General features: G+C 42.1%; 1 protein-coding gene across 1 annotated transcript in view; it reads left to right on the top strand.

Annotated features, from left to right (window-relative positions):
• The first annotated feature begins 6,867 nt into the window (after positions 1–6,867).
• Positions 6,868–27,907, top strand: part of Gorasp2 (golgi reassembly stacking protein 2) — a 31,547-nt gene continuing 10,507 nt past the window's right edge. The window contains exons 1-5 of the mRNA XM_042694157.1: positions 6,868–7,069; positions 19,854–19,934; positions 21,486–21,689; positions 23,419–23,505; positions 25,271–25,401. Of these exons, the coding sequence (XP_042550091.1) occupies positions 7,007–7,069; positions 19,854–19,934; positions 21,486–21,689; positions 23,419–23,505; positions 25,271–25,401 (566 nt within the window). The 5' untranslated portion in view covers positions 6,868–7,006. The remainder of the gene's footprint in view (positions 7,070–19,853; positions 19,935–21,485; positions 21,690–23,418; positions 23,506–25,270; positions 25,402–27,907) is intronic.

Here is a 27,907-nt window from a genome sequence, read left to right as displayed (position 1 = left end):
AAAGAAAGAACGAAAGAAAGAAAGAAAGGAAGGAAGAAAGAAAGGAAGGAAGGAAGGAAGGAAGGAAAGGAAGGAGGGAGGGAGGGAGAGAAGGAAGGAAGGAGACAGAGAGAGACAGAGAGAGAGAGAGAGAAACTGAGAAGTTTGTCAAGCAGTCAATTTTGTATAATACTAGATATGTATCCCCCAAGTAGAAACCATTTGTGTATGATGTCATGAGGGATATGAATTTATGTTAACATGAAACACCGAATTCTCTTGGGGCAACTTTCAGAAGTAAGGAATTACATGTCATTAAGTCTATTGTGAATCTCAAATCCCTTGACATACTGTGACCTTTAGACAAGAGACTTTCAGCAATCAGCTTGTAACATAACTGTACACATTGTACTTTAACAGATCAATAGTGTCCCATAACACAGAAAAGAGGCCAAGGAGAAATAAATAGCCAGAGATGGTATGATAGGCTCTTTTTTGGTTTTTTTGCAAATTCTTTATTGTGATTAAGTGATTACATAATCTCACAAATTTTACAGTATTGTGGGATAGTGATGCTTACTTAAATTCACATACATATTCTAACTTTCATGGAGCAAATTGTCTATCCTGGTCTATAAAGTTTATGAGTTCTATGGGCTTTGACAATATAATTATTTCTTCCACAGTATGATAGGCTCTTCCCTGTAGAGAGGAACCTTTCTATATGGTTCACCGAGAACCATATGGAAACTGCACCACCTTCTTCAATATTCTGAAGAAGTCATTTGATATAGCTCATGGTGTTCCATCTCTCCACAATATCAAGGAAAAAAATAAAAGAGTCCATCAAGCAAGTAAAGTGGACATCAGAAAAAGGTTAATAGAGTTCTTGCTGCATTAATTACTAGGCTATGCCAGTACTTTTCATCTTCAAAGGATCCACAGGTAATAATCAGCACAAGTATTATTCCCTAAAATTGGGCACAACTGAAGTTGATAGAAGGATTCAGCTGCTTGGAAGAGTTTAAAGAGGCAGACTTGGGGAGACAATAATAGGAAGATTCTTTCATCTGATCAAAAAAGGGAGGGTAGGATAGGATATTTTGCATAAAAAAAGGTTTTGGTATAATAAAGCAGTAATGAAGATGACAAAAATGTCAAAGCAAGTCAAGAGCATTTGTACAATTTGGGCCTTGTTGTTGGGTTTCTTTGGTAGGAAGATTGCAGTCCGCTCTAGAGATTCTTGGTCACAAAAGTGAGAGGACAAGTCAAAGGAGAGAGGAGAGCCTTTCAACATGGCACTGGGGTAATCAGATGCCCCAGCACAGAAGAAATGGACATTAACATATACTTCACATCTGACACAAAATTAATTCAAAAAAAGTAAAACTAGCGCTGGGAAGGTGGCTCAGTGGTAGAGCGCTTGCCTTGCGTGCATGAGGCCCTGGGTTCGATTCCTCAGCACCACATAAGAAAAAAGAAAAAAAGCCAGAAGCGGCGCTGTGGCTCAAGTAGTAGAGCGTTAGCCTTGAGCTGAAGAGCTGAGGGACAGCGCCCAGGCCCAGAGTTCAGGCCCCACGACTGGACCCAAAAAAAAAAAAGTAAAACTACATCTTCTAAAAGAAAACTACAGGGGCTGGGAAGGTGGCTTAGTGGTAGAGCGCTTGCCATGCATGCATGAGGCCCTGGGTTCGATTCCTCAGCACCACATAAGCAAAAAGAAAAAAGCCGGAAGTGGTGCTGTGGCTCAAGTGGTAGAGCACTAGCCTTGAGCTGAAGAGCTAAGGGACAGTGCCCACCCAGAGTTCAGGCCCCACGACCGGACCCCCCCCCCCCAAAAAAAAAAAAAGAAAAGAAAACTACAGACCTTCTAAAAGAAAATTTAGGAGAAAAATCTGTCTAATTTAGGGTTTGATGTTTTTAGATATACCAAAAGCATGGTCCATTAAAAGTCATAAATTGACTATCAAAACTTAAAACATTTGTTCTACCAATAATACTGTTACAAGAGCTAAAAGCAAGCTAAACACTGGGGGAGAATATTTGTAGGTCACATATCTGGTAAGAATTCATTTAATGAACTCAAAACTAAACAACCCAATTTTAAAATAGGCAAAAATCTAAACACATACTTCAACAATGAAGATATATAGATGCCAACAAGCATAGGAAAAGAAGCTCAATAGCACTTATTATTAGGGAAATCGAAATTAAAAACCACGTAAGATATTACCATACATCTAATAGAATAATTAAAATCCAAAAAATTGGCTATTACTTAGTGGTAGAGTGCCAAGCCCCGAGTTCATTCCCATCATTGAAGAAAAATTTAAAAATTGACAAATAAATTGCTGCTGTGGGTGCACAGCAATAGAAATAATCCTATATTGCTGATAATAAAAAACAAACATGACACAGTACAGCCACGTTGGAAGACAGGTTGGTAGCTGTAAACAGAGTTCAACATAAATATATATAACATATACATATTACACTCCTACAGCCTAAAAAATGTACCTGATTAGATGTTTTTACTTGGGTGAACTGAAAACATGTCCACACCAAAACCAAAGCATGGTTATTAATAGAAGCTTTCTTGATAATTACAAACACTTGGAAACAACTTTGATATCTTTCCACACTTGAATGGAAAAATGAAATGTGACTCATCTACAAAATGGAATACTGTTCAATAATAAGCATGCTATAGACTCTCATAGCATGCATATGAGTTTGGGTTGGTTTTTTTTTGTTGTTGTTGTTTTATTTGGGAGAGTGCTGGGGATAAAGGGCTCACGAGGGCCTCATGCTTGCTAGCGAGCACTCTACCACTTGAGCCACACTCCCAGCCTTGGATCTTAATGGTTTTCCAAAGTGAAAGAAGTCAAACTTAAAAGGCTCTATATTTTGCGAGCTTATTCATACAACATTCTGGAAAAGGCAAACCTGTAGAAGGAAGCTTAGGGATATAGCCCACCCAAAAGCAAGGAGTGATTTTTTTTTTCAGGAACAAAGGTTCAACTTGAAGAACTAATCATATCAGAAAGGTTGAGCCAAAGTTTTAGAAATAAGCATACAGCGCACCATACTAATATAAATAGATGTTTAAATAAATAAATAAATTGAAAAGAAGTGGCACAATTCCTACTAGAAAAAATTCTAAATTATTAGCTACACCCCTTCAGGAGATAGAATTTAATTCCCCTCCCCCAGGACACATAACTTCAGACTCATTAAGCTAGATAGAGGTACAGACTTGTTTCCAAGGGGCAAAAAAGCAATAAATGTGATGAACCATCAAAGAACCACAACCTTATCAGTACAAGACCTTTTTTTTTTTTTTTTTTGGGGGGGGGGTTCGGTCGTGGGGCCTGAACTCTGGGCCTGGGCGCTGTCCCTCAGCTCTTCAGCTCAAGGCTAGCACTCTACCACTTGAGCCACTTGAGCCACAGTGCCACTTCCGGCTTTTCTCTTTTTGCTTATGTGGTGCTGAGGAATCGAACCCAGGGCTTCAGGCATGCAAGGCAAGCGCTCTACCACTGAGCCCCTACAAGACCTTTTGATACCTGAGAAAATCTCTCCCAGCATGAGAGTCTCCTTGATTATCTGACAGAATGCAAAGCAGCTCACTAGACATTGCTGTAGTATGAGAGTTCTTAAATTTTATGTGGATCAGAATTGTTTGGAAATTAACAAAGACCACTGGTAATGTCTCTGGTGACATGAGAATTCAATCTCAAGAAACAAGAGAAGTCCCATCCTGAAGGATGGAATAGGGAGTCTTTCTTGGAGAGCTGGCGATTGCAGGTGGAGTCCTAACTCAAGCACCTGCAGCCCAGAATTTCATGTGCACCAAGCTTATTGCACCCAGGCTTATTGAAGTATATTACTACTTGGATTTCTGTATTTTTTTTTTTACAGAGTTCCCTGGTAATGCTTCTTGATGCTCATTCTAGAAAACTACTGCTCTTGTGCTTTCTATTATCATAACTATTAACAAGACCATGCATTCATTCCACAATAACTTACTCAGCAATTTTTCTATGTCAGCCTTTTAACTGTACTAAATATATTAAGTATTAAATATATAGGCGAAGACTATCCCTCATCAAGCTTACATCCTTATATGCAAATAAATGCACACTGATTCGATTTCTCCTCGTAAATTCCTGTTCCAAGTTCCCAAAAATTGATTCTGCTTGGCCAAGCTATCGCTACCAAAACAAAGGACAGATTCTCTTGAAAGGCCACTTCATGGTAAACATTGGTCACTCATAGCTTAAGGGTTCTCTTCTGGTCTAGGAAGTGGGGGACATTCCTTCCAGAGCACTTAACCATGAGTGTTTTGCTTAGAAACAAAATAATTTAAGTTATAAAGGGCTTGTGCTACGAAGGGTTTCCAAGTCTGATTTACTGAGTGAAGTTTCCATCCAAATAGAGCAAGAACTAAACTTCCTAGATTAGACTAGAGTCAAAAAGATAAGGCTGGGAATATGGCTCAGTGGTAGAGTATTAGCCTTGAGCAAAAGAAGCTCAGCAATCGCAGGCCCTGAGTTCAAGCCCCAGGACTGGCGAAGAAGAAAGAAGAAGAATTTTTTAAAATTCATATTGGCACTAGCCAATATGATAAGAAATGAGCCTTCCATCGCGACTTATTCATGAAAACTTAGTGTTCATGAAACCCAGAAGACATATACAAAAGCTTGTTCCAGAAAAACAAAATTCCTTCTGGCTTGGTTTCTTTTTTTAGCCTGTAGATGTTTGCCTTTGCTGGACTCTGCTTTTCTGCTGCCTATGGTGTTTCAAAATGTCAACTTGCCGGCAGCAGATTCCTACTGCAGCTGAGAATGAGCTGGACAGCCATCACCCATGCACTCCCCTCCGTCACATTATATTTATTTTGATTCATTTTGGCAACATCCTTGGGATTTTATTCTTTGTCCTCTGGTTGGGAATATTTTTTAAAAGAGGAAGACAGCAGAAATTGGAATAATGCATTTCACGTATTTTTCTCTTCCAGATCAAGTAGATCCCGTACCTCACCCTCTACTAACTGCCACTAAAGAAATCATACACATTTTGATGAGGCATAAAGAGTAGCCACAGAGGTCATTTATTGAGTAGCCATAGAGGTAATTTACTCAACTTTCTATTGCTGTGACAAAATACCTGAGATAATCAGCTTAAGGGCCGAAAAAAAATTATTTTGGCCCTGGTTTCCAAGGTTTTAGGATATATTCGTTGTTCCAAGGCAGTTCATCGTGTCTGGGAGAACCAAGTAGAGCACAGTATTCCCCTTCTGGCAGTTAGGAAGCAAAAGACAGAAAGGAAATGGTGGGGTCCCAATATTTGCTTCAAGGGCACATCCCGATAACCTAAGTAGGCTCTACTCTTGAAGGTTCTATGCCCTCCCTATAGTCCACAGACAGGTGACAAGCCTTTAGTACATGAGCCTTTGGGAGACATTCTAGATTCAAACCATAACAAGTCCCTAACTTGAGACCTTCACTGCATTTCCCAGTATTCCCAGTGTTTCATTGTATTTCTTTTCATGGCGCACACGCTTTTTCTTACATTAAGTGCACTAAGTGAAGAGACTTGGCCAGGCTTCCCAAAGAAAGGCCTGTTGGAGCCAACACGACCATCCCAGGGGACCACGCAGAGGCAGGCACATACAGGAGAAAGATTATCATAAGGTTTATTAGAGGGGCCATGTCTTCCTCGTGGAGAGGAAGCACACGGAGTCTGCCCCTATCCAGGTGGCAGGTAGGTCTGGGGGCTGGTAGTGGGGTAGGTACATGTGCAGGTAGGTCTGGGTGGGGCGGGGGGGGGGGCAGAGAAAGAAGGGAGAGAGGAGAGAGGGAGAGGGAGAGGGAGAAGAAAGAAAGGGAGAGGGAGAGGGAGAGAGGGAGGGAAAGAGGAAGAGGGAGGGAGGGGGGAGAAAGGGAGGGAGAGAGGGAGAGAGGGGGAGGGCAGAGGCTAGCTGGCCATCTGGGGGGCACTCCAGGGCAGGGAGGAGCTCAGGGCTGGGTGGAGCTGAGGACAGGAGGTGGGGATAATACTCTCAAGGCCCACCTTCTAGTTCCTTGAAATGTCGATGACTGGTTCCTCTTATGTGCTCTAAACTGGAGGATCTAAAGATGGAATCGAGATAAAAGTTGGAATCGAGGTAAAATATTTTGGCCTACGCTACTTTATGAGCCACGTGTTGTTTACTGTTGCGAAACGTCAAAAGCCAAGACAGCCACCTCTGACACCAGCAGTGATGGTCAATAACTAGGAATTTTAGAGAGAGGACTTGGACACAAAGGGCCCAAGTAGCAACGGAGTAGGACAGGTGTGACTCAACCTTGAAACGAGTGGGATTGGATGGAACGGCCAAGGAAATCTGTGTATCCTCAATCGTGAACAATCCTTTTAACTTGTTCTCATAGGAGTTAAAGAACTCAATGGATGCTTCACCAATCTTTGCTCTATGCAGGTAACGTTTCCCTTTATAAAACTGGGCCACAGAGGGCCACTTCATCCATATTAGTCTCAGTTGTATCAGTCTAGACCAGGGAGCCCCGTGCCTTGCCTTTTGCGCCTTTTCTTTGAGCAGCAGCTCTTGCCCTGCCTCTGGCCACTAGGGGGAGCTGCAAGCAAACTAACGTTCTTTCATCGGCGTAAGAGAACACGCCCAGGATGGTTCTTGTCCCACCTAGGGTCCCGTAGCAAGGCGTCGTGGAGGGCGTGGCTTCCATTTCTGCTTCTCGCGAGCGCGGCTGCGCCTCGCCCCGCCCCTCCCGCCCGAGCGCGCGCGCGCGCTCCCGCCCCTCCCGGGGGCTCGCGACAGGGGGCGCTGTCGGCGGCGTCGCCGCGGAGCCGGCTGCCCCGGCGACGATCTCCCGGCGGGCTGTGCGGCCCGGCGCTCGGGCGGCTGCGAGTGCCACGTCCCAAGTACTGCTACGCGGAGGAGCGGAGCGGACGGCGCGCGGGGCGGGGAGCAGCGCGGAGCCCGGCTCGGCCGCAGCGATCGCCCGCCGCCATGGGCTCCTCGCAGAGCGTCGAGATCCCGGGCGGCGGCACGGAGGGCTACCACGTCCTGCGGGTGAGGGCTCGGCCGGTGACCCGGCCACCGCGGGGGCCGGAGGCGGGGGCCGGCCGCGGGGAGGCGGAGGCCCAGCCGGGCCCGGTCCTCCCGCGGCGCGCTGCCCGGGCCCGGCCGGTCCGGCCGGCCGCTCGCGACCCGCCCGAGCTCGGGGGCCGCGGCCAGGCAGCACCGGTCCGGGAGCCTCGGCTCCTGTCCGCCCCCGCCTCCTCCGCGCCCACACTCGAGACGGGCTGGGGGGGGCGCCGCGTCCAGAGCGGGGGTGAGGCGGGCTGGGGGGTGCCCCGGGAAAGCCGGCCTGCGCCCCGGCCGGACGGGGGTGGACGGCAGGGGCTGCCTCCCCTCGGCAGCGCCCCGGGGTCCGGAAGAGCCCGGCGAGGCCGGGACGGGCTTGGGTTTACTGGATTCTTTTTTGGGGGGTCGGGGGGGTGGGGTGGGAGGGGGAACAACACTTTCCCTCTCCCGCCTCGCTCCCGACCCCTCCAGCCCTCCTCTCTCCACATTTCCTGCAGAAGAAACTTGCGGTCGGTTCTTCTTTCAGAGACTCGATCTGTTCTTTCCGAGACGGCCGAAGGTGGGGTGGAGATGTAAGGTTTAGATGCCCAGTAGTTGGAAGAGGTTAGAGGGAGTGGCGTGTTAACCTAGCCGGGGCAGATAAAGAGGAAGCGTGCTCCGATATCAGGTGGTAGGGAGCCCCCCCCCCCCCCCCCCGCCCCACCGTGCACAGCCTGGGGTGGGGAAAGCGCACCCTTTGTCCCTCCCACCGGGAACCCGGAGATTTCCAGAGCAGTGTCGGTGGTTGTGTGCGCTGACACCTGTGTGAGTGGTACAGTGATGGCCAGCCTGCCCCGGTCTGCAGGGCCATGTGAAGACAAAAGAGAGTGTCACTAGCAGCTATTCGTTCCTCCCAGGCAGGAGCATCTGCCCTGGGACAGCACACTTCCTGGTGTTACCTTCATTTTTGGCCCCAGGTCTCCTGTTTTAGATGAGCTAACTTTCTCAAATGACCCAAGTAGTTGGGTAGTAGGGCGACGATTGGTCATCTGTCTGATTCCACTAAAGATCCCTCTTGAATCCACACTCTTGGTAGGAATGATTCCCCTCCCCCCCCCCCAAAAAGTCCATAAATAAGCCATAATAATACTTACCTAGTCTTTTCACCTAACCAAACTCCCAAGAGTTCCACTGATAAAGGGATATAGGAGAAAATGGCGAGATCCTAGCAAGGAAGTTGAAATCCCTGGCAGTTAAAATGATATGCTCTCTATTACATGGTCAGATTTTGAGTTGTCTCTTATGGGATACATTATCCATTTAACAGCTAATTTTCCTTCCTTCCTTCCTTTTCTCCCTCCCTCCTTCCCTCTCTTCCTTCCTTCCTGTCTCTCCCTTCCTTTCTTTTGTGGGTCATGGGACTTGAATTCTGGGCCTGGGCACTGTCCCTGAGCTCTTTGCCTCAAGGCCAGCTCTCTACCACTTAAGCCACAGCTGCTACTTCCGGTTTTCTAAGTGGTTTATTGGAGATTAGAGTCTTACAGTCTTTCCTGCCCTGGCTGGCTTTGAACAGCAATCCTCAGATTTTAGCCTTCCCGGTAGCTAGGATTACAGGCATGAGCCACCACACTCGGGTAACAGCTAATTTTCAAATGACTGGTTCTGGTCTTGAATCCTTGGAGACTTGTGATTCTTTTATAATATATACACTCAATAAGACATTAGTGTTAATGAGTAGAAAAAAATCTGAGTGTTTCTTAAGATAGCCCTATAAAGCTGGGCACTGGTGGCTCATGCCTGTAGAGAACTGAGGATCGAGGTTTTTTTTTGGGGGGGGTGGGGGTCCTGTCGTGGGGCCTGAACTCTGGGCCTGGGCGCTATCCCTCAGCTCTTCAGCTCAAGGCTAGCACTCTACCACTTGAGCCACAGGGCCACTTCCGGCTTTTTTCTTTTTGCTTATGTGATGCTGAGGAATCGAACCCAGGGCCTCAGGCATGCGAGGCAAGCGCTCTACCACTGAGCCACCTTCCCAGCCCAGGATCGAGGTTCTTAGTGGGGGAATGTCTGTGAGACTCTTATCTCCAATTAACCACCAGAAAACCTAAAGTGGCGTTGTGGTTCAAAGTGGTAAGCGCTAGCCTTGAGCAAAAAAACTCAGGGACAGTGCCCAGGCCCTGAGTTCGAGGCCCATGACTGACCAAAAAAAAAAAAAACAATTTTTTAAAAAAGGATAGCCTTAACACATCAACAAGACTCCATGTTCTCCCTCTTCCCCCCCCCCCCCCCTTTCATTCATTTGTTCCAGTGGTGGGGCTTGAAATCAGGACCTAGGCACTATCCTTGAGCTTTTTTTGCCTAAGGCTGACACACCTGCCGCTTGAGCCATAGCTCCACTTCTGAACTTTTTAGTGGTTAATTGGAGATAAGAGTCTCATGGACTTCCCTGACTAGCTGGCTCTGAATCATGGTTCCTTAGATCTCAGCCTCCTGAGTATGGGGGATTACAGGCACAAGCCACTGAAGCGTAGCTTGGAGTCTCTTCTTTAATAAGGTGCATCTTAGTAAATCAGTGTTTACACACAGTAGTGCAGGTGTGTTATTCATCTGTAAATTGATTCTTAGAAACATTAGGGACAAAGCTGGGTGTAGTGGTACATGTCTGTAATTTCACCACTTGGACTCTGGAACAGGAGAATTTCATGTTCTAGGCTATCCTGGGCTACTAGTGAGACTCTGGTCGAAATAACAAACAAAAAGAAATTTTAGGAACAACCTTAATTAGTAATCTGCGCCAGGTTCTGAAGGGAGCTTTAATGAGCATCTAGCTTAGGAGATTGTGAGTTCTTAACCTCTTCTGCCTTTTTTCCTTGGAGGCCCTAGGTATGCTTAAAAATCCCTTCCACTTAGCCATATTCCCAAACCTGCCTTAACTTCATAATCAGTTTCCTTACCTTTGTTTTCAAGGGGAAAATACTATGCTAAATCGTTTTTTGGGGAGGGAGGGGGTCCGGTCGTGGGGCCTGAACTCTGGGCCTGGGCGCTGTCCCTCAGCTCTTCAGCTCAAGGCTAGCGCTCTACCACTTGAGCCACAGCACCACTTCCGGCTTTTTTCTTTTTGCTTATGTGGTGCTAAGGAATCGAGCCCAGGGCCTCGAGCATGGAAGGCAAGCGCTCTACCACTGAGCCACCTTCCCAGCCCCCTATGGTAAATCTCAATGTGTAAAAATGTCTTCCTTTTATTTGTTATTGCATAAATGTACAAAGGTCTGTTCCACTGAAATATGTCAGGAGAATCTTGAGTTCAGACCATGCATGCTTGCTTAATTCTAAACTTACTTTGAGTTCTAAACCAATTACATTGCCTTTTCCTTATTAGTAGTTTTTAAAAATTATGTGAATTTTGAAATACCAATTTCTTCAGTGACACTCATATCCACTGCTGTTTCATTGTTATTTCACGAATCCTCATAATAGAGTGTTAGGTTCAGCTCTAAAAATTTTCAGAGGATAACTTTGAGATGGATCCAGAAATGACTTTGAGTGCCTTCTTCTTTACATATTATGTGTGTTACATGTTATTGCATATCTCCACGTGGTCATGACCCAGAGCTAGTAGAATGTTTCTTATGTGGCCTTTCAAATGTGTTTTAGGCCCATCTAGCACTTCAGTTTCTCCATTGTTGTATTTCTTTTTGTAATTTTTGGAAGCCTGTAGTACATACCACCACACACCTCAGTCTTATTTGGTGAGTTAACTTGGTGGTATTTCAGATCAGCACATAGAATCTGCCTGTGCTTTTGGTTAGCTCCATAATGGTATGTGGTATCATAGTGTGGCTAAGTGGCATCTCATAGGATTGAATCTTTATTTTTCTAGTTTTTTTACCTTTATGCGAATAGTACTAACAATCTTAAATTTTACTTTTTATTTTCACTCAAGATACACATTCACCACTGAGTGTGGTGGTACACACCTGTAATTCTAGCACTTGGGAAATAAGGCAGGTGGATCTCAAGTTTGAGATCATCCTGAGCTCCATAGCAAGACATTATCTCTGGGGGGGGAGGAAGAAATACACACACACACACTTCCCCAAATTACTGAATTTTAAGGTTTATCTATGTAAATATTGATCTTTGTTTTAGTAAAATGCTACATTTTCTGACTTATCTGTTCATTAAAGAACATTTTGATAAGTTCCTAAAGTACAACAAAGATTCTAAATTGCCTGTAACTCCACTGTTTAGAAGTTAATACTGTTGAAATAATTTTTGCCCCTTACCTGTGTATCAAAAGTATGGCCAAAAGTTAAATTGTGCTAGTGATTCACATTTGTAATCCTGGTGACTCAGGGCTGAGATTTGAGGATCCCAGTTTGAAGCCAACTCAGACAGATAAATTCAAGATAAGTTTATCTCTAATTAACCAGCATTAACCAGCAAAATGCCAAAAGTAGAGATGGTTCAAGTGGTAAAGCACTAGTCTTGAGGGCGGGGGGAAGCCAAACAAGAGGGTAAGGCTCTGAATTCAAGCCCTAGTGCGTGTGTACATGTGTACACGCGCACACATGCACGCAACACACAAGTTTGTTTTCTTTCCGACCTAAATATCCAACAGCTACTTTATTTATTGTTAAGTGAATCAAGGCTTAATAACTGATTGGTAAACTGTGCATTCAGTGCAGTTGTGCTTCAAACATCCTGTATAATCCCAGCACTCAGGCAGGAGGATTGGAGTTTGAGGCCAGCCTGGGCTGCTAAATAATGAGTTACAAGAAGCCTTTTAAAGATATTACTTCAGCTTCCCTTGTACGGAGGGTCAGAATCCATGTTCTCTGTAGCGCCACTTTTATTCAAGTCCTCTGATGTGAGATGGGTAAAGTGTTAGGGCTTTTCATTTTGTCTAGAAGCTCCTGTAAGTGCATTCTAAGTTGAAGCGTGTTGAAAACAGATTTCTTGCTTCATTTTGTCACTTGCTGTCAAGTAAGCCAAAAAAGGCAGTGTTCAGAATCACACCTTTGCCTATAATAGAACCTTTTATTTCCCAATTAAAATATTCAAATTCTTTTCTATGTTGAACACCCTGAAATAGGAGACATCTGAAGGTATTAGAGAGCCAGTATTCACGCGGTGTGGGGCCACGGGAACTATTGTGCTTGCTGTTCTCTATAACTCCAGGAAAGATTTTGAAATGATGGATGTTTTGGAGGAGGAGTCATGAGGTGTAATAACAGGTCTTCATTCCCTGAGCCATTTGCCACAAGCCTGGGCAGCACTAGCTCTAGTCAGAGGAACAGGGGCTACAAGTGGAATTATTTCTATCGAAATCATTTTTACCATCAAATAGAACTGTTCTTTTTAATAGTACATGAAATCCTGCTGCAGTAGAGTTTCAATTTAATACTTACCTGAAAAAAATGATTTCCTACTATTGGATAGCTCTGTTTTGGGTGGCTTGGGGAGGGTGGGGGGAGTTGTTTTGTTTTGCTTTGCTTTGGCAAATGAACCCAGCATTCTACAATATTCTGCATCTCCAGCACTTGGTTTTTGAGACAGGGTCTTACTGTGTAGCCCAAGCAGACCTTGAAGTGAAGACTCTCCTGCCCCTACCACTTACTTGCTGGGTTGCATGTGAGTATCAACAGTCACAATTTCTATTTTTTTTTTTTTTGGGGGGGGGGGTCCGGTCATGGGGCCTGAACTCTGGGCCTGGGTGCTGTCCCTCAGCTCTTCAGCTCAAGGCTAGCACTCTACCACTTGAGCCACAGCGCCACTTCCAGCTTTTTTTTTTCTGCTTATGTGGTGCTGAGGAATCGAACCCAGGGCCTCAAGCATGCAAGGCGAGTGCTCTACCACTGAGCCACCTTCCCAGCCCAACAGTCATAATTTTTTCCTCTTTCTTTTATGCATAATTTCCCAAACTTTTTCAACTTGTAAAATTTTTCAACATATCTTCCTTTATATCCATTCTGCAAAGTGTGTGTGTGTGTGTGTGTAAAACAGTTGGGTTATTTGATGTTTTCTAAAAAAGCTTTATAACCAACGCTGCCTGAAGATTCTGCCCTATACCCAAAATTGTTCTCTGTTAAAAGGCTAAGAAGAAGTCCTTTAACTCATACACATTCTTTAAAATTATTTTCAAGAGTGAAAATCCATTTATTAAGGCCATGTAATATTGAATAGATGAGCCTTTTACGGAACACGTTTAAGAACGGTATCATTAAACATGAGCTTTCTGTTCACAGGCCTTGGTAGTTTTCATCCTCAGGACGCTCACAGAGACCTTGGTTGGAGTGAGGCACGGATGCTCAGTACTATTTTACTGCTTCTGGGCCAGACATGTAACAGGGCTCCTGATAGTTCACTCTGAAATTCTCATAAGGATTGAATAACAATTAACACATTTATTTTGCTGACTTTAATAGTCCATGACAAGGATCAAATTATTCTGATTGAATTTTTAAATAAATTATTAACAGTCTGAACTGGAAAATATTTGTGAAAGTTTGGAATGTGCTTTGGAAATCTGGCTAAATTGCTTAGGGAGGTATGATTATCAAGTGTGAGGACTTGTTGTTTTTTTTTTAAGTCACACTCTTTTCAGTTTATTGCAACATGTAAAAGATGGTGCCAGACTTTTATATTCTCTCTGCCTCTCTCTCTCCCTCTCCCTTCCCTCTTTTCCCATCTCCCTTGTGTTTTTCCTAGCACCAATGAGATCATTCAAGAAAGTTTTCAGACGTAAAGAACCATGTCATCTCGTGACATGAACACACTGAGAGACTTATAATAGACCACTGAGATCACACTTGGGAGCTGGATTCTAGTCCCTGCTCCATCACTTTGTTGCCCATTTGTGACTCTAAAACTGCTGTTAAGTCTCTTCATTAAAATAATACTGTAGACCTATTAAAGCCATGGTATTCATTATCTTACAGATAATTGATTATCCTGTATATTACATGTAAAGTACTTAGTGTAGAATTAGGAATATAATACAGATGCAATTAAATGTTAGGTGACACCTTTATTGCTAACATTTCTCACTCCTGAGAATCAGTGGTATAATAGCTATTATAACTGTGAAATATAAGTTTGGATCGGATTTGACCCATTAACTCTAGTCTTTGGAGCACACATACATTTGTGGTGCCAGTTAATTTTGAAGGACCTCTCTTGTTTTGTTTGTTTTGTGCTGGTACTGGGGCTTGAGCTCAGGGCCTAGGTGCTGTCATTTAGTTCTTTTGTTCGAGGCTGACACACTACCATTTGAGCCACAGCTCCACTTCTGGCTTTTTGGTAGTTAGAGATAAGAATCTCTGGGGGCTGGGAAGGTGGCTCAGTGGTAGAGCGCTTGCCTTGCATGCATGAGGCTCTCGGTTCGATTCCTCAGCACCACATAAACAAAAAAAAGCCAGAAGTGGCGCTGTGGCTCAAGTGGTAGAGTGCTAGTCTTGAGCTGAAGAGCTGAGGGACAGCCAGAAGTGGCGCTGTGGCTCAAGTGGTAGAGTGCTAGTCTTGAGCTGAAGAGCTGAGGGACAGCGCCCAGGCCAGAGTCCAGGCCCCACGACTGGACCAAAAAAAAAAAAAAAAAAAAAGAATCTCTGGAATTTGTCTGCCCCCAGGCTGGTTTTGAACCAAGATACTCAGATCTCAGCCTTCTGAGTAGCTAGGATTATAGGTGGTAACTACCAACTTCCAGCTGTAGTCTGTGATTATATTGCACCGTATTTCCAGATCTTTCCCCATCATTTTAATTACCTAATTACACGCATCTTATAGCACGAGAGGTTTTTTTCTGATTTTTGGTTTTGTGTAGTCCTAGGGCTTCAACTCAGGGCCTGGGTGCTATTCCTGAGCTTCTTTGCTCAAGGCTAGCGCTCTACCACTTGAACCATAGCTTCATCTGCCTTTTTGATGGTTAATTGGAGTTTCACAGATTTTCTTGCCCAGGCTGGCTTCAAACTATAATCATCAGATCTCAGCCTCCTGAGTAGTTAGGATCATAGGTGTGCAGCTCTGGTGCCTGGCAACATGAGAGTTTTTGTGTTGAGTTTGTTTACTCTTGTTTTTAGCATCTCTACTGTTTTTAAAGGTCTTGCAAATGTGTGGATGGTGATAATGTATTGAGAGATAGTGGGATAGATGTCATTCAAAGGACTTTATATCTTACAAGAAAGAACCTATGATATAGCAAAATTCTACTTTGCCTCCTGTGTTCAGAAAATAACACAGAATTTTCTTTCTGTAATCCCTCCTTTTCCAGTTGAAGATTAAAAGAGAGAAAAAGTTTGATGGAAAATGGCCAAATGTAATATACAGTACTATTATTTGAGGTCAATTCTGAAAAAGAGATGGATTCTGTAATGGTTAATCTTTGGGGGTGTTTTTGTTTTTGGTATTGGTATTAGTACTGGAGCTTGAACTGAAGGCCTGAGTACCCTTCCTGGGTTTATTTGCTCAAGACTAGTGCTCTCCCACTTGAGCAACAGCTCCATTTCCAGCTTTTTTGGGGTGGGGAAGGGGTTAATTGAAGATAAGAATCTCATGGACTTTCTGCCTGCGCTGGCTTCAAATCGTAATCCTTAGATCTCAACCTTCTCAGTAGTTATAAGATTACAGGTAAGGGCCACTGGCACCCAGCTTGTGATGGTTTATTTTGGTTAGACTGGGAAACATCTATGAGATGAGAAAAGAATATTTCTTGGAGTATCTATGAGGATGTCTAGGTATAGATTATGGGGTCTCTGACCTAATGAACAGATTTATTCTTTCATGGGCTCATAGTATGTTTACATTATTGGTAGGTAGTGAGTACTATTCTATGACATGAACTGTTCTAGCAAAGCTCCTGCCTGCTATGATGGACTCATACCACCATCATAAAAATAAATCCTTCTTCCCTTAAGTTATATAGTCAAGCGTTGGGTCACAGGGGTAAGTAAAGTAACAATGAGGTTTATAAGAGGGAAAAGGCTAAATCTAGTCAAATTTTAATGATTCAGGACTCAGTAGTGTATGAGTTCCAGTTTCTCCACTGGAACACTGCCAACACTTGCTGTTGTCATTTTTATTTTTGATGTTCTAGTGGATGAAAAGTAGCATCTTTTTTTTTTTTTTTGGTCCGGTCTTGGGGCCTGAACTCTGGGCTTGGGCGCTGTTCCTCAGCTCTTCAGCTCAAGGCTAACGCTCTGCCACTTGAGCCACAGCTCCACTTCAGCTTTTTTTTCTTATGTGGTGCTGAGGAATCGAACCCAGGGCCTCAAGCATGCAAGGCAAGCGCTCTACCACTGAACCACCTTCCCAGCCCCAAAAAGTAGCATCTTGTGTGGCTTTTACTGCACCCCATCTATAATCATTCAAGACTTGTTTCTGATACCCTGTTGGATATGTATTGTATCTTTTCACTGTCTTAATTGCTCATTCCCTTTTGAAGTGCAAATTCTTAGTATAGTGCAGTAGTTCCGTGATTTTTAAATGGATAATTACTGCTTTTTTTGACCATTTTAGGAAGTCTTTGCATTCTTGAAGGTCTTTTTTTTTTTTTAAGTGCCAGCCTTGGGCTTGAAACTCAGGGCCTGGGCAATGCCCTTGAACTTTTGTGCTCAAGGCTAGTACTGAACCACTTGAGCCGCAGCTCCATTTCCAGCTTTTTGGTAGTTAATTGGAGAAAAGAGTCATGGAATTTCCTGCCTGGACTGGCTTGAACCATAATCTGCAGATCTCAGCCTCCTAAATAGCTAGGATTACAGGTATAAGCCTGTAATCCTTTTGACATTTGGATTTGCTGTCCATCTGAAACTGATTTTTAAGTAAAAACATATTTTAAGTAATGTTTTAAGTGAAAACATATTATTTGTCTCCCCTTCCCATCTAACTCTTTACTAGTATATTTATCTTTATTTTGTAAAGGGTTAGAGAGATTTAATACATTATTGGGGAAATAACTATGGAAATAGTGGCTGGTTATAAGGATTTACCCCTAAGTGGTGATTGGAGTTTGGAAGAACAACTTAGGATTTGTGGGCTTCTGTCATAGCCTAAAGATTTAGCAGTTATTTCAGACATTTTATCACATTGAATAGGTGCCATTAATCCCATACTTGAAAAAGAGAATTGAGTCCAAAGAGGTAAATAAACTTTCCTAAGCTCAGACAGCTAAGAGGGCAAAACCATGGCTTTAAACGAAGTCAGTGTGCTCTAAAGCTCTATTAAGACTTTCATAGTACACTTATATAGATAATCTTAAATGTTTGTAAAATTTTAAAGTTAACCTGTTCATCTTAAATTGCTATGGTATTTGGCCCAGTAATAAATGTTAAATGGTCTGTGAAACTAAGTGCATGTAGACTTTTTAATTAAGATATCTTGAAGTCAGCAGAAGGTAGAGATCAAGAGATCTTATAAGGGACAGAAAATACTGAAGTAGTAATCGATGCTGGTGACACTAGGAGCCTGAGAGATCTTGCCAGTGGATAGTATTGCAAAAGAAACTTACCTGTGTGATGTTTAGTTGCTGTGTAGTGGGTCGTTCCATACTGTGAAATACAAGGAATTTCCTTTAAGGGTATTGGAGTCAAAGATAGCGTTTTTTCCAGGGCTCCCTCTGCTGGTTTCCTAGCAGTAATTAAGGCACTATCTTGCCAAAATTGTGCTGGGTTACTAATGATATAAATACATTTAGGGAAGAAATTAATTTCAAGGTCCATTAGAAACAAAGGAAATCGATGTAGCAAATGAAATGGAAAAATAGAGTCAGGGAAAGGATTATTTAGTTTATTTATTTTAGAATACAAACAGCTATTGAATTCTTTTGAGTGACAGGAAGAATACTTCCAGTAATATTGGAAAGTTTCCATTTCAAACAAATACTTTAAACTTCGTCCTGGAGAGTGTGGGTTCAACTCCCTGAGATGATGATGACCTTACAGAAGTACTGGTGTTAGGCTTTTTCATTAAGAGGTAAACTTTTAGCAGTATCAAGGGACAAATCCAAAATCAGTCCATAAACTATAGGTTTTTTTTTTTCTTGGTAAAATGTGATGGTCATTATAGTCATTTAGAAGTATTGATATTTAGGTAATTGAGAGACTATACTGTAAGGGGCTCCTAAGAATCTGTCTTCTTTCACATGGAGGCACTTCACATCTAATTGCTTAACTTGAGTACTGCTTATGGGCCAGGCATTTCACACCTAATAGGTGTGACTTTCTCCCAGCTAGCTATGACTTGACTTTACTTTTCTAATAATAGCTCCTGCCAGCTATCACTTACCTTTCAGACTTAACATTGGGCCCAAGAAACTGTCTGATATTTGGGGTTCTAGACATTTTACTGGGTAGTACATTTATACGAACTAACTTCCATTTAAGTAAACTGGGTGTAAAGAATCTCAACAATTGTACTGGCTATTTTTACTGAACTGAAACTTTAAATAATGAATCCTAGCGAGGCACAGTGGTACATGCCTGAAATCTAGCTACTTGGGGGCAAAGACAGGAGAATTGTGGTTAAACCAGCCCAAGTGCAAAGTTAAAGTGGGCTCTAAAAGAAGGCAGTGGTGCCTCATGCTTGTAATCCTAGCTACTTGAGAGGAGGTGGTAGGGAGATCGAAGTCTGCTGGTCCAGGCAAAACAAGAGACTATCTGGGGGGGGGGGGGGGGGGGCGGTGCGACTAAAAAGGAATGGGGCGTGAGTCAGGTGAGAACCCGAACTCCTACATAAATAATCCTTTTGCGGGCTTGGGGAGGTGACGCGGTGTTAGAGTGCTTGCCTCGCATGCCTGAGGCCCTGGGTTCAATTCCTCAGCACCACATAAGCAAAAAGAAAAAAGCTGGAAGTGGCGCTGTGGCTTTAGTGGTAATACCGCACGCTTCAGCCTTGAGCTGAAGAGCTAAAGGACAGTACCAAGGCCCAGAGTTCAGGCCCCATGACCAACAAAAAAAAAATCCCTTTGATGTTTAATTTACTTATAAAAAGGATTTAGTCTCAAAAATTTCAGACAAACATACATAAAGACAAGATCAAACAATAGTGTAGGTGTCAAACCATCTTTCTAATGGACAAGTATGTACTGTGACAAAAGTATACCTAGTTTTTGTTCCTGATTATGTGATTTGGCTTGAAAAATGGATAAAAAGTAACATTAATGTAAAAGTGGTGTAATTGTAAAACCTTGAAATTAATTGGCAATCCAGATACTGGCATTAGGGAAAATTGTTATGGGAATGAGCTAGTCCAACAATAATTAGTAACTGTGTAAATAACTCTAGCTTTATGGATAGATGTGTGCTATTATTTGCATAGCCTACTGATAACCACTGCAAATCTTTGTGGGGGGGAGTATAGATACTGGGCCAGGCTTCTACTCAACTCTTTCACTTAAGGGGGGGGTGCCTGCTCCACCTCCATCCGCTTCAGGATTTTTGCTGGTAATTCAAGATAAGATTTATCTGCCCAGGTTGGCTTTATCCCCATATCCTCAACTCTTAGCTTCCTGAGTAGCTAGGATTATAGGCATGCGCCATCAGTGCCTAGTAATTATTAACTGTTTGCCTTCTTTCTGCTTAATGTTGGGAGGAGTGCCCCTCCCCCCGCCCCCTAAAGGAGAAGGTGGTGAGCCATGGAGGGAAAGCCCCACAGAAAAAGGAACATAAAGAATGGCAGAATTTAGGGATCTGGGAGAGACTGGAGGAAAAGGAGAGGCCTCGAATGTTTCTATGTATTTCACTAGTAATGAAATTAACCTACTTCAACTGCATTTTTCATTTTTGCTGTTTTATTTTAACAGGTACAAGAAAATTCCCCAGGACATAGAGCTGGACTGGAGCCCTTCTTTGACTTTATTGTTTCTATTAATGGTTCAAGATTAGTAAGTACAGCTTTTGTCTATAAAACTTTATAATTTTTTGAAAATGGAATTTTTAAAATTATCTGGGGGTGTGTATTCATCACAAATATTATGTAGAATATGATGTCAGTTTTTAGAAATAACCATGTATTACTAGACATTAAAATGTAAGATCTATACTAGTACTCACACTACAATGATTATCTTAGAGAAGTAGAGTCACTGAAGACTTTTATTTTGTATGTTAAATATTTTTATAATCAGAAACAAAAAGTGAAAAAGATTGCCTTTTAAAAAAGTGAGACTGTTATAAATTATTGACAAATGGGTCCAATCAAGTGTCATTTTAGAATTTTTTCAGTTTACTCATAATAAAATCTTATAGAAAGGAGTAATAGGAAATTGTGTGTGTGTGTGTGTGTGTGTGAGTGTGTGTGTGCGCACAAGCATGTTTGCATGTGCGCACATGCTGGAACTAGAACTTGATTTAGAGCCTGGGTGCTGTCCCTGAGCTTTTTTGCTCAAAACTAATGCTCTACCACTTGAGCCAAAGCTCTACTTTTCCACTGTTAAGTGTTTAACAAGTCTCATTGACTTTCCTGCCCAAGCAGGCTTCATACTATGAGCCTCAGATCTCACCCTCCTGACGACTGGAATTACTGGCATGAGCTACTGGTGCCCAGCTTTCTAAAGGAAATTTTTTATGACAGTAGTGACTGGATTGGTTTATTTTTATTTTTTGTTTTGATGTTTTTGTGCCGGTCTGGGGGCTTGAACTCAGGGCCTGAGTATTGTCCCTGACCTTTATTTGCTCAAGGCTAGTAGTCTATCCATGAGCTATAGCTCTTACTTCTAGCTTTTTGGTGGTGAGAAGAGTCTCATGGACTTTCCTCGACAGGCTTGCTTTGAACCACAGCGCTCAGATCTCAGCCTTCTCAGTAGCCAAGGTTACAAGGTGTGAGCCACCAACTTAAGCCAGCAGTACCCAGTTTTCTAGAGGAAATTTTGTATGACAGTAGTGACTGAATAGGTTTGTCTTTTTTATATAGCAGTTTTAAAGCTTTTTTTTCATTATGTAACAGCATTTCTGACACAGTGGCCTTTATTTTTTTATGTAATGAAATATATTTAAATTCTATTTCCATTTCCCTTCTAGCTCCTAATAAAAAAATAAAAGATATATTTAGAAGTAGAATATATTTTGATTTTGGAATTAATGCCATTTCACCTTTTTTAAATACTGTGACTTCTTATGATATATTGTTTTTAATCACTGAAGTTTCTTTACCACTCTTAATGCTGGGTTACACAAGTTTTCTAGTTCCATAGTCAGCTTTTAAGTTGCTGCAAACATAGTTATCTTAATTTCTGACTTTTTTTTTACATGGAGACATATTTGAATGTTGATGAAACCTTTGCCTGATGAATGTTTTATTATGTAGATTATCAGTATTACTCAGAATATTATAGGATGCTTACTCTAAGCATAGTTAGCATTAAAGTTTTATTTATTAAGCAATAAAATATGATTTATTTATTAAGTAATGTAATATGATTTCTGTCTATCCACAGAATAAAGATAATGACACTCTGAAGGATTTATTGAAAGCAAATGTTGAAAAGCCTGTAAAAATGCTCATCTATAGCAGCAAAACTCTAGAGCTGCGGGAGACTTCAGTCACACCCAGCAACTTGTGGGGCGGCCAGGGCTTGCTGGGAGTGAGCATTCGTTTCTGCAGTTTTGATGGGGCAAATGAAAACGTTTGGCACGTGCTGGTAGGTATTGACATTAACTGTTACTTGCCGTATGAAAAGCCGTAGAAAGGTGTGATGCTGGGATAGGCCTGCGCTATGGGCAGATACACAGTATTATTGGGCCAGTTTTAGTTTCTGAAAATCAGCATAAATTTTTAAGAAACCTGAAGAAGAGAAGCTAAAAAGAAGCCTAAATTTCCTTTGGATTTTGAGATAGGGTCCCACTGTATAGCCCATCTGGCCTTGATTTAGAGATCCTCGTGTCTCAGATAATAGGCATGTCATTACACCCCTTACTTTCAGAACTCTTTTTCTGTTTTTTTTTTGTTTTTGTTTTGTTAGAGAAAGGTACATATGTTAAAGCTACAGAAATAGTTTAAATATTAGATACTTTGTAATTTTTTAATTTTTTTTGGCCATTCCTGGGGCTTGAACTCAGGGCGTAGGCACTGTCCATGAGCTGCTTTTGTTCAAGGCTAGTGCTCTACTACTTGAACCATAACACCACTTCTGGCTTTATCTGTGTATAAGGAATTGAACCCAAGGTTTCATCCATGCTAGGCAAGCACTCTTATCATTGAGCCACATTCCCAGCCCGATACTTTATAACTTATATGCTTAGAAGTTTTAAATATATCTCTTCCCTACCCTAGTTTCTCTCTCTCTCTCTCTCTCTCTCTCTCTCTCTCTCTCTCTCTCTCTCTTCTTTTGGTCCTTTGTGGGGCTTGAACTCAGGGCCTGGGCGCTGTCCCTGAGTTTACTTGCTCAAGACTAGTGTTCGCTACTTTGGGCCACCGCTCCACTTCCAGTTTTGTGGTGGTTAATTGGAGACAAGAGTCCCATGGAGGGCTGGGAAGGTGACTCAGTGGTAGAATGCTTGCCTCACATGCATGAGGCCCTGGGTTCAATTCCTCAGCACCACATACACAGAAAAAGCTGCAGATGGCACTGTGGCTGAAGTGGTAGAGTACTAGCTTTGAGCTGAAAAACTGAGGGACAGCTCCCAGGCCCAGAGTTCAAGCCCCACAACCAACAATAAAAAGAAAAAGAGTCCCATGGACTTTTCTGCCTGGGCTGGCTTCACACCATGATCTCAGAACTTAGCCTCATGAGTGGCTAGGATTACAGATGTGAGCCACTGACACCTGGCTCCCTAGTTTCTTTTATGTAACATTATCTCTAATAAGACAGAAATATGGAGGAGATTTCAATTATTGTAATTAGGAACTGTGGCAGTGCCGGGTGCTAGTGGCTCATACCTGTAATGCTAGCTACTCAGAAGGTTGAAATCTGAGGATCATGGTTCAAAGCCAGCTCAGACAAGAAGATCAAGGAGACTCTTATCTCCAGTTATCCACCAGACAACCAGAAGTGGCTTCTGGGCTCAAGTGGTAGAGTGCTAGCCTTGAGCATAAGAGCTTAGGGACAGTGCCCAGGCCCATGACTGACCAAAAAAAAAAATCCAAAAAACTGGGCTGGGAAGGTGGCTCAGTGGTAGAGTGCTTGACTTGCATGCATGAGGCCCTAGGTTCAATTCCTCAGCACCACATAAGCAAAAAGAAAAAAGCCGGAAGTGGCACTGTGGCTTAAGTGGCAGAGCACTAGCCTTGAGCTGAAGAGCTGAGGGACAGTGCCCAGGTCCAGAGCTCAGGCTCTACGACCAATTAAAAAAGAAAAAATCCATGGCAGTTATTATACATACATTAAATTTACACGTATTAAATTTGAGGTGTATGTTGTGTCTTCCTAGGAAGTGGAATCAAATTCTCCCGCAGCATTGGCAGGTCTTCGACCTCACAGTGATTACATCATTGGAGCAGATATGGTCATGAATGAGGTATTGAGTGTTGCAATTATGTAATATTTTCTTGTTTATGTTTTAGTTCAGAAAGATGTCAATTGTTTTACTTTTAGAGTTAAGTAGCTTATGTATGCATGAGGGTGTTCACTGGAATTTCTAAGAGGATCATTGTAGCATCTCGGTCAGCAAAACCATATGTACATGGCATTTGCCATGGTGGTGTTGAGCATCACCTGCCTTAATTTTTTAAGGTGACAAAAATAGCTATATTAGTTAGACCTTTTCCTCATCTACTAGTAGTGGAAATATATTACTGAGTCAAATTGAAAGAAAAGGTGAGATGAGGTTTTAATAATGTAGTAATGTGGTAATAATGTAGTAATGTAATAATAATGAAGAAGAGCAGAATACGTAAAACTTCTTGTAGGTAGAAGAGTCAATGAGTGTTGAGTAAGTCTTTAGGAACCAGGTCCAAGGCCTCACACCTAGTAGCTTTGCTTGAATTAATATGTTGAATTTTACCTTGAAATGAACTTTTTTTTGCTGCATTGATTTTTAATTAGTCATTTCAGTGTTCAGAACAAGGCCCAGAACTGAATTCTGTTTCATTTTATTTAGTTTTGCAGTGCTGGTGTTTGAACAGCCAGAATATGTTGAATTTTACCTTGAAATGAACTTTTTTTTGCTGCATTGATTTTTAATTAGTCATTTCAGTGTTCAGAACAAGGCCCAGAACTGAATTCTGTTTCATTTTATTTAGTTTTGCAGTGCTGGTGTTTGAACAGCCAGGGCTTTGCGCTTACTAGGCAAGAACTTTATAAATTGAGCCTCCCTCATATCCAGCCCCAGACACTGTTTTTTGGCTTTTTTGTTTGTTTTTTAAGCAAGGATTTATTTTAGTCTAACAAGGTTAAAATATGAAGGATTAGATAAGAAGTATTTCCTGCTCCTCATGAAGGAACTAGGACTTAAAAATTCAAAATGGTGGTTCCTGTCTGTAGCCTTTGTACTTTCTGAGTGGGGAAAATTTGAACTTTTAATCTTTCAACAATGATTTTGAATGGGTAAGATGGGTAAGACCCAACAGAAACACAGATAACCTTAAATTTTCCTTCGGTCAGATATCCCTTTTTCTGGACTGATTTTTTTTTCTTTTGTGCTTATCATAGGGCTTAAATTTAGGGCCTGGATGCTGTCCCTGAGCTTTATTGCTCAAGGCTACTACTCTACTTCTTGAGCCATAGCTCTGCTTCCAGCTTTTTGGTAATTAGAGATGTATCTTGGACTTTCTTGTTCAGGCTGGCTCAAAAACTGCCATTCTCAGCCACATAAGTAGTTAGGATTACAGGCATGAGCCGCTGGCAGCCAGTGAGAAACTGAGTTTTTTTTCTTTTTCTTTTTTATTTTTTTTTATTGTAAAGATACTGTACAGAGGGGTTACAGTTACATGAGCAAGGTAATGAGTCCATTTCCTATCGAGCAGTTACACCCTCCTTTGTTTTTCCCCTACCATCCCTTCTCTCCCTAACTTCCCCCTCCCCCACCTCCCCCTGGTACACCTGAAGTAAAGTTCATTTTCAACATACTGTCTTGTTCATCTCATTGATACAATGAGTCAACCTGTGTCCCTATTTAAGCATTTTGTTTTTTCCCTTCTCCTCCCCAAATTAGAAAAATATGAGAAAAAGAAAAAAAAATGTGAGAAACTTGAGTTTTAAAGGAAGTTTTCCAAATGATTTGAGAGGAGCCAGGTTTGAGAGCCACTATTCTGAACTGACTTATTCCTTTGATACCTGTACAGTCTGAAGATCTCTTCAGTCTTATTGAAACACATGAAGCAAAACCACTGAAGCTTTACGTATATAACACAGACACTGATAACTGTCGTGAAGTGATTATTACACCAAATTCTGCCTGGGGTGGAGAAGGCAGGTAAGATGATTTGAGACTAAGTTTAAGCTTCATCAGTCAGATGTGTTACATTGCTTTTAGTTTGACATAAGTTGCTATTTTGTTATCAGGCCTCCTTGAAATGTTAACCTAAAACATTGAAAGCAGCCATTTATTTTTTAAAAGGAGCAAAGCATCTGTATTATAATTCCTTTTTGTAGTGATATAAAAAAACTATCATTTTTATTTGAGAAATTATTCATAGGTTCAGAAAAATGAAGAGTTTGGAAACTTTCCAAGTGTTTGGTAAAAGTTGTAACCCTTGCTGGGAAAAGGATGATTTGGTTGTAGGAAAGGCTCCGTGAGCTCCCAGTGCCTGAGATTCTCCGTTGAACATGTTTCACCACCACAATTCTAAATGTGACTCAAGAAAAGTAAGATAGAGGTATCTTCCAGGAATCTAGCCCGTCTGTGGCAATATTTAATCAGGTTATAACTGCCCATTTCCCAGGCTTATAACTACTCAAATATGATGTCCCCAAGACATCCCAAGTTGATCCATTTCAGAGGACCTGCCCCAAATAAACTAAATTTACATTTCCATTTAAGTGGCAAAGTACTCTTCTGTAGTTGGAAATACTCAGAGTACATTAGTACCACAATAGTGCTTGTTGAGCATAGAACCAAATATAATGAAAAGCTTTCTGTGAGCAAAAACACGGTGTGTGCTTTCATTTTTAATTACATTGACTGAACACAGCTATATTCTTGTTCTTGGGGCTCATCCTTTGTAAACTTCCGTCATCTGTCCTTTTCGTCAGATGTAGTTTAATATCACAGATCAGTGTTGCTTTAGATAGGCCTTTACTGAACCTGCTCTCACAGTGCACTCAAGAGTATCACTGGGTTTTTTTTTTTTTTTTTTAACATTTTTTATTATTATCTTTAAGTAGTTGTACAAAGAAGTTCCCATTCTACAAAACAGTATATGAATACAAGGTGTCTGACAACATTGTCACCCATCACTCCTAATCACTGGGTGTTTTCATTTCTTCCTTAGGTGCTGACCACATGTCATTTTTTTTTTTTTTTTTTGCTGGTCCTGGTGCTTGAACTCGGCCTGGCTTCTGTCCCTGAGCTTCTCTGTGCTCACCGCTAACACTCTACCACTTGAGCTACAGTGCAACTTATGGCCATTTCATCTCCATTTCTGGAGATGAGAGTCTCACGGACTTTCCTGCCCAGGCTGGCTTTGAACCATGATCCTCAGGTCTCAGCCTCCTGAGTTGCTAGGATTATAGGCATGAGCCAGTCTTACATCATACTTAACTTCTCTTAATTTCATTCTTTGGGTACTTTTAAATTTAGAGAGGCTCTTGCTGTTGCCTTAAGTACTTCTTTATAATCACTTGATTTGGATTAATAAATGTAGCTTGCTTTAAAAGTCTGTCATTGGCCGGGCGCTGGTGGCTCACGCCTGTAATCCTAGCTACTCAGGAGGCTGAGATCTGAGGGTCGCGGTTCAAAGCCAGCCCGGGCAGGAGAGACCGTGAGACTCCTATCTCCAATAAACCACCAGAAAACCGGAAGTGGCGCTGTAGCTCAAGTGGTAGAGCGCTTGCCTTGAGCTGAAGAGCTGAGGGACAGCACCCAGGCCCAGAGTTCAAGCCCCACAACCGACAAAAAAAAAAAAAAAAGTCTGTCATTGATCAGTTTAGGTTATTTAATCTTTGGGCTAGCAACATCTTTGGGCTAGTAGACGAGCACAGCAGCAAGCTCAGAACCCTAAGTTTAAACCCTACTACTGACAAAAATATAAATTCTCTCTTCCTCCAAATTTGAGGATTCAGTCCAATGAGAATTGTATTTGTGATGATGAGGAAGGAATGTTATTTTATAATATAAAGCACCATTGTGCAAATTAGATTTAGATAAGGAAGAGTGGAAGTTGGCTACTGCCCACTCTCCTCACTGTGTGTGTCTGTGTGTGTGTCTGTGTGTCTGTGTATGTGTACTGGGGCTTGGACTCTGGACCTGCATGGTGTCTTTCAGCTTTTTTGCTCTTGGCTGGAACTCTACCAAGTGAGCCACAACTATAATTCTGGCTTTTTGGTGGTTAATTAGAGATAAAAGTTTCATGAACTTCCGTACCTAGGTGACTTCGAACTTCAATTCTCAGATCTCAACCTCCTGAGGATTACAGCCTTGAGCCACTGGTACCTGGCTTTCTCCTAGCTCTTGGTGGTGGTGCCCATGAAGCTATTATGTGCCTTGGCCGGGGAGAGCCACAGACCTGGACTAGAGAGGGTTGTAGTCCCAGCTTTGGCCACAAACTATCCCATTAAATTAGGCAGAGTAGGCACCCTTGCTTACAGGCTCATCAGCATGCACACAGAGACCATAAAGAAGTAATTTCCCAAAGTAAGCAGAAAGTCTGTTGGGAAGCCAATAGACTATGGAAGAAGCAATGTACTTAACATCTTTTTACAAAGATGCTTCTGGTGGCAATATTGGGGTGAATTAGAAGAAAATCTGGATTGCTGATTTG

Source organism: Dipodomys spectabilis, unplaced genomic scaffold (genome assembly GCF_019054845.1).
Source record: "Dipodomys spectabilis isolate Male_0828 unplaced genomic scaffold, ASM1905484v1 ptg000174l, whole genome shotgun sequence".
Lineage (NCBI taxonomy): Eukaryota > Metazoa > Chordata > Mammalia > Rodentia > Heteromyidae > Dipodomys > Dipodomys spectabilis.
This window is presented reverse-complemented; position numbering and strand designations above follow the sequence as displayed.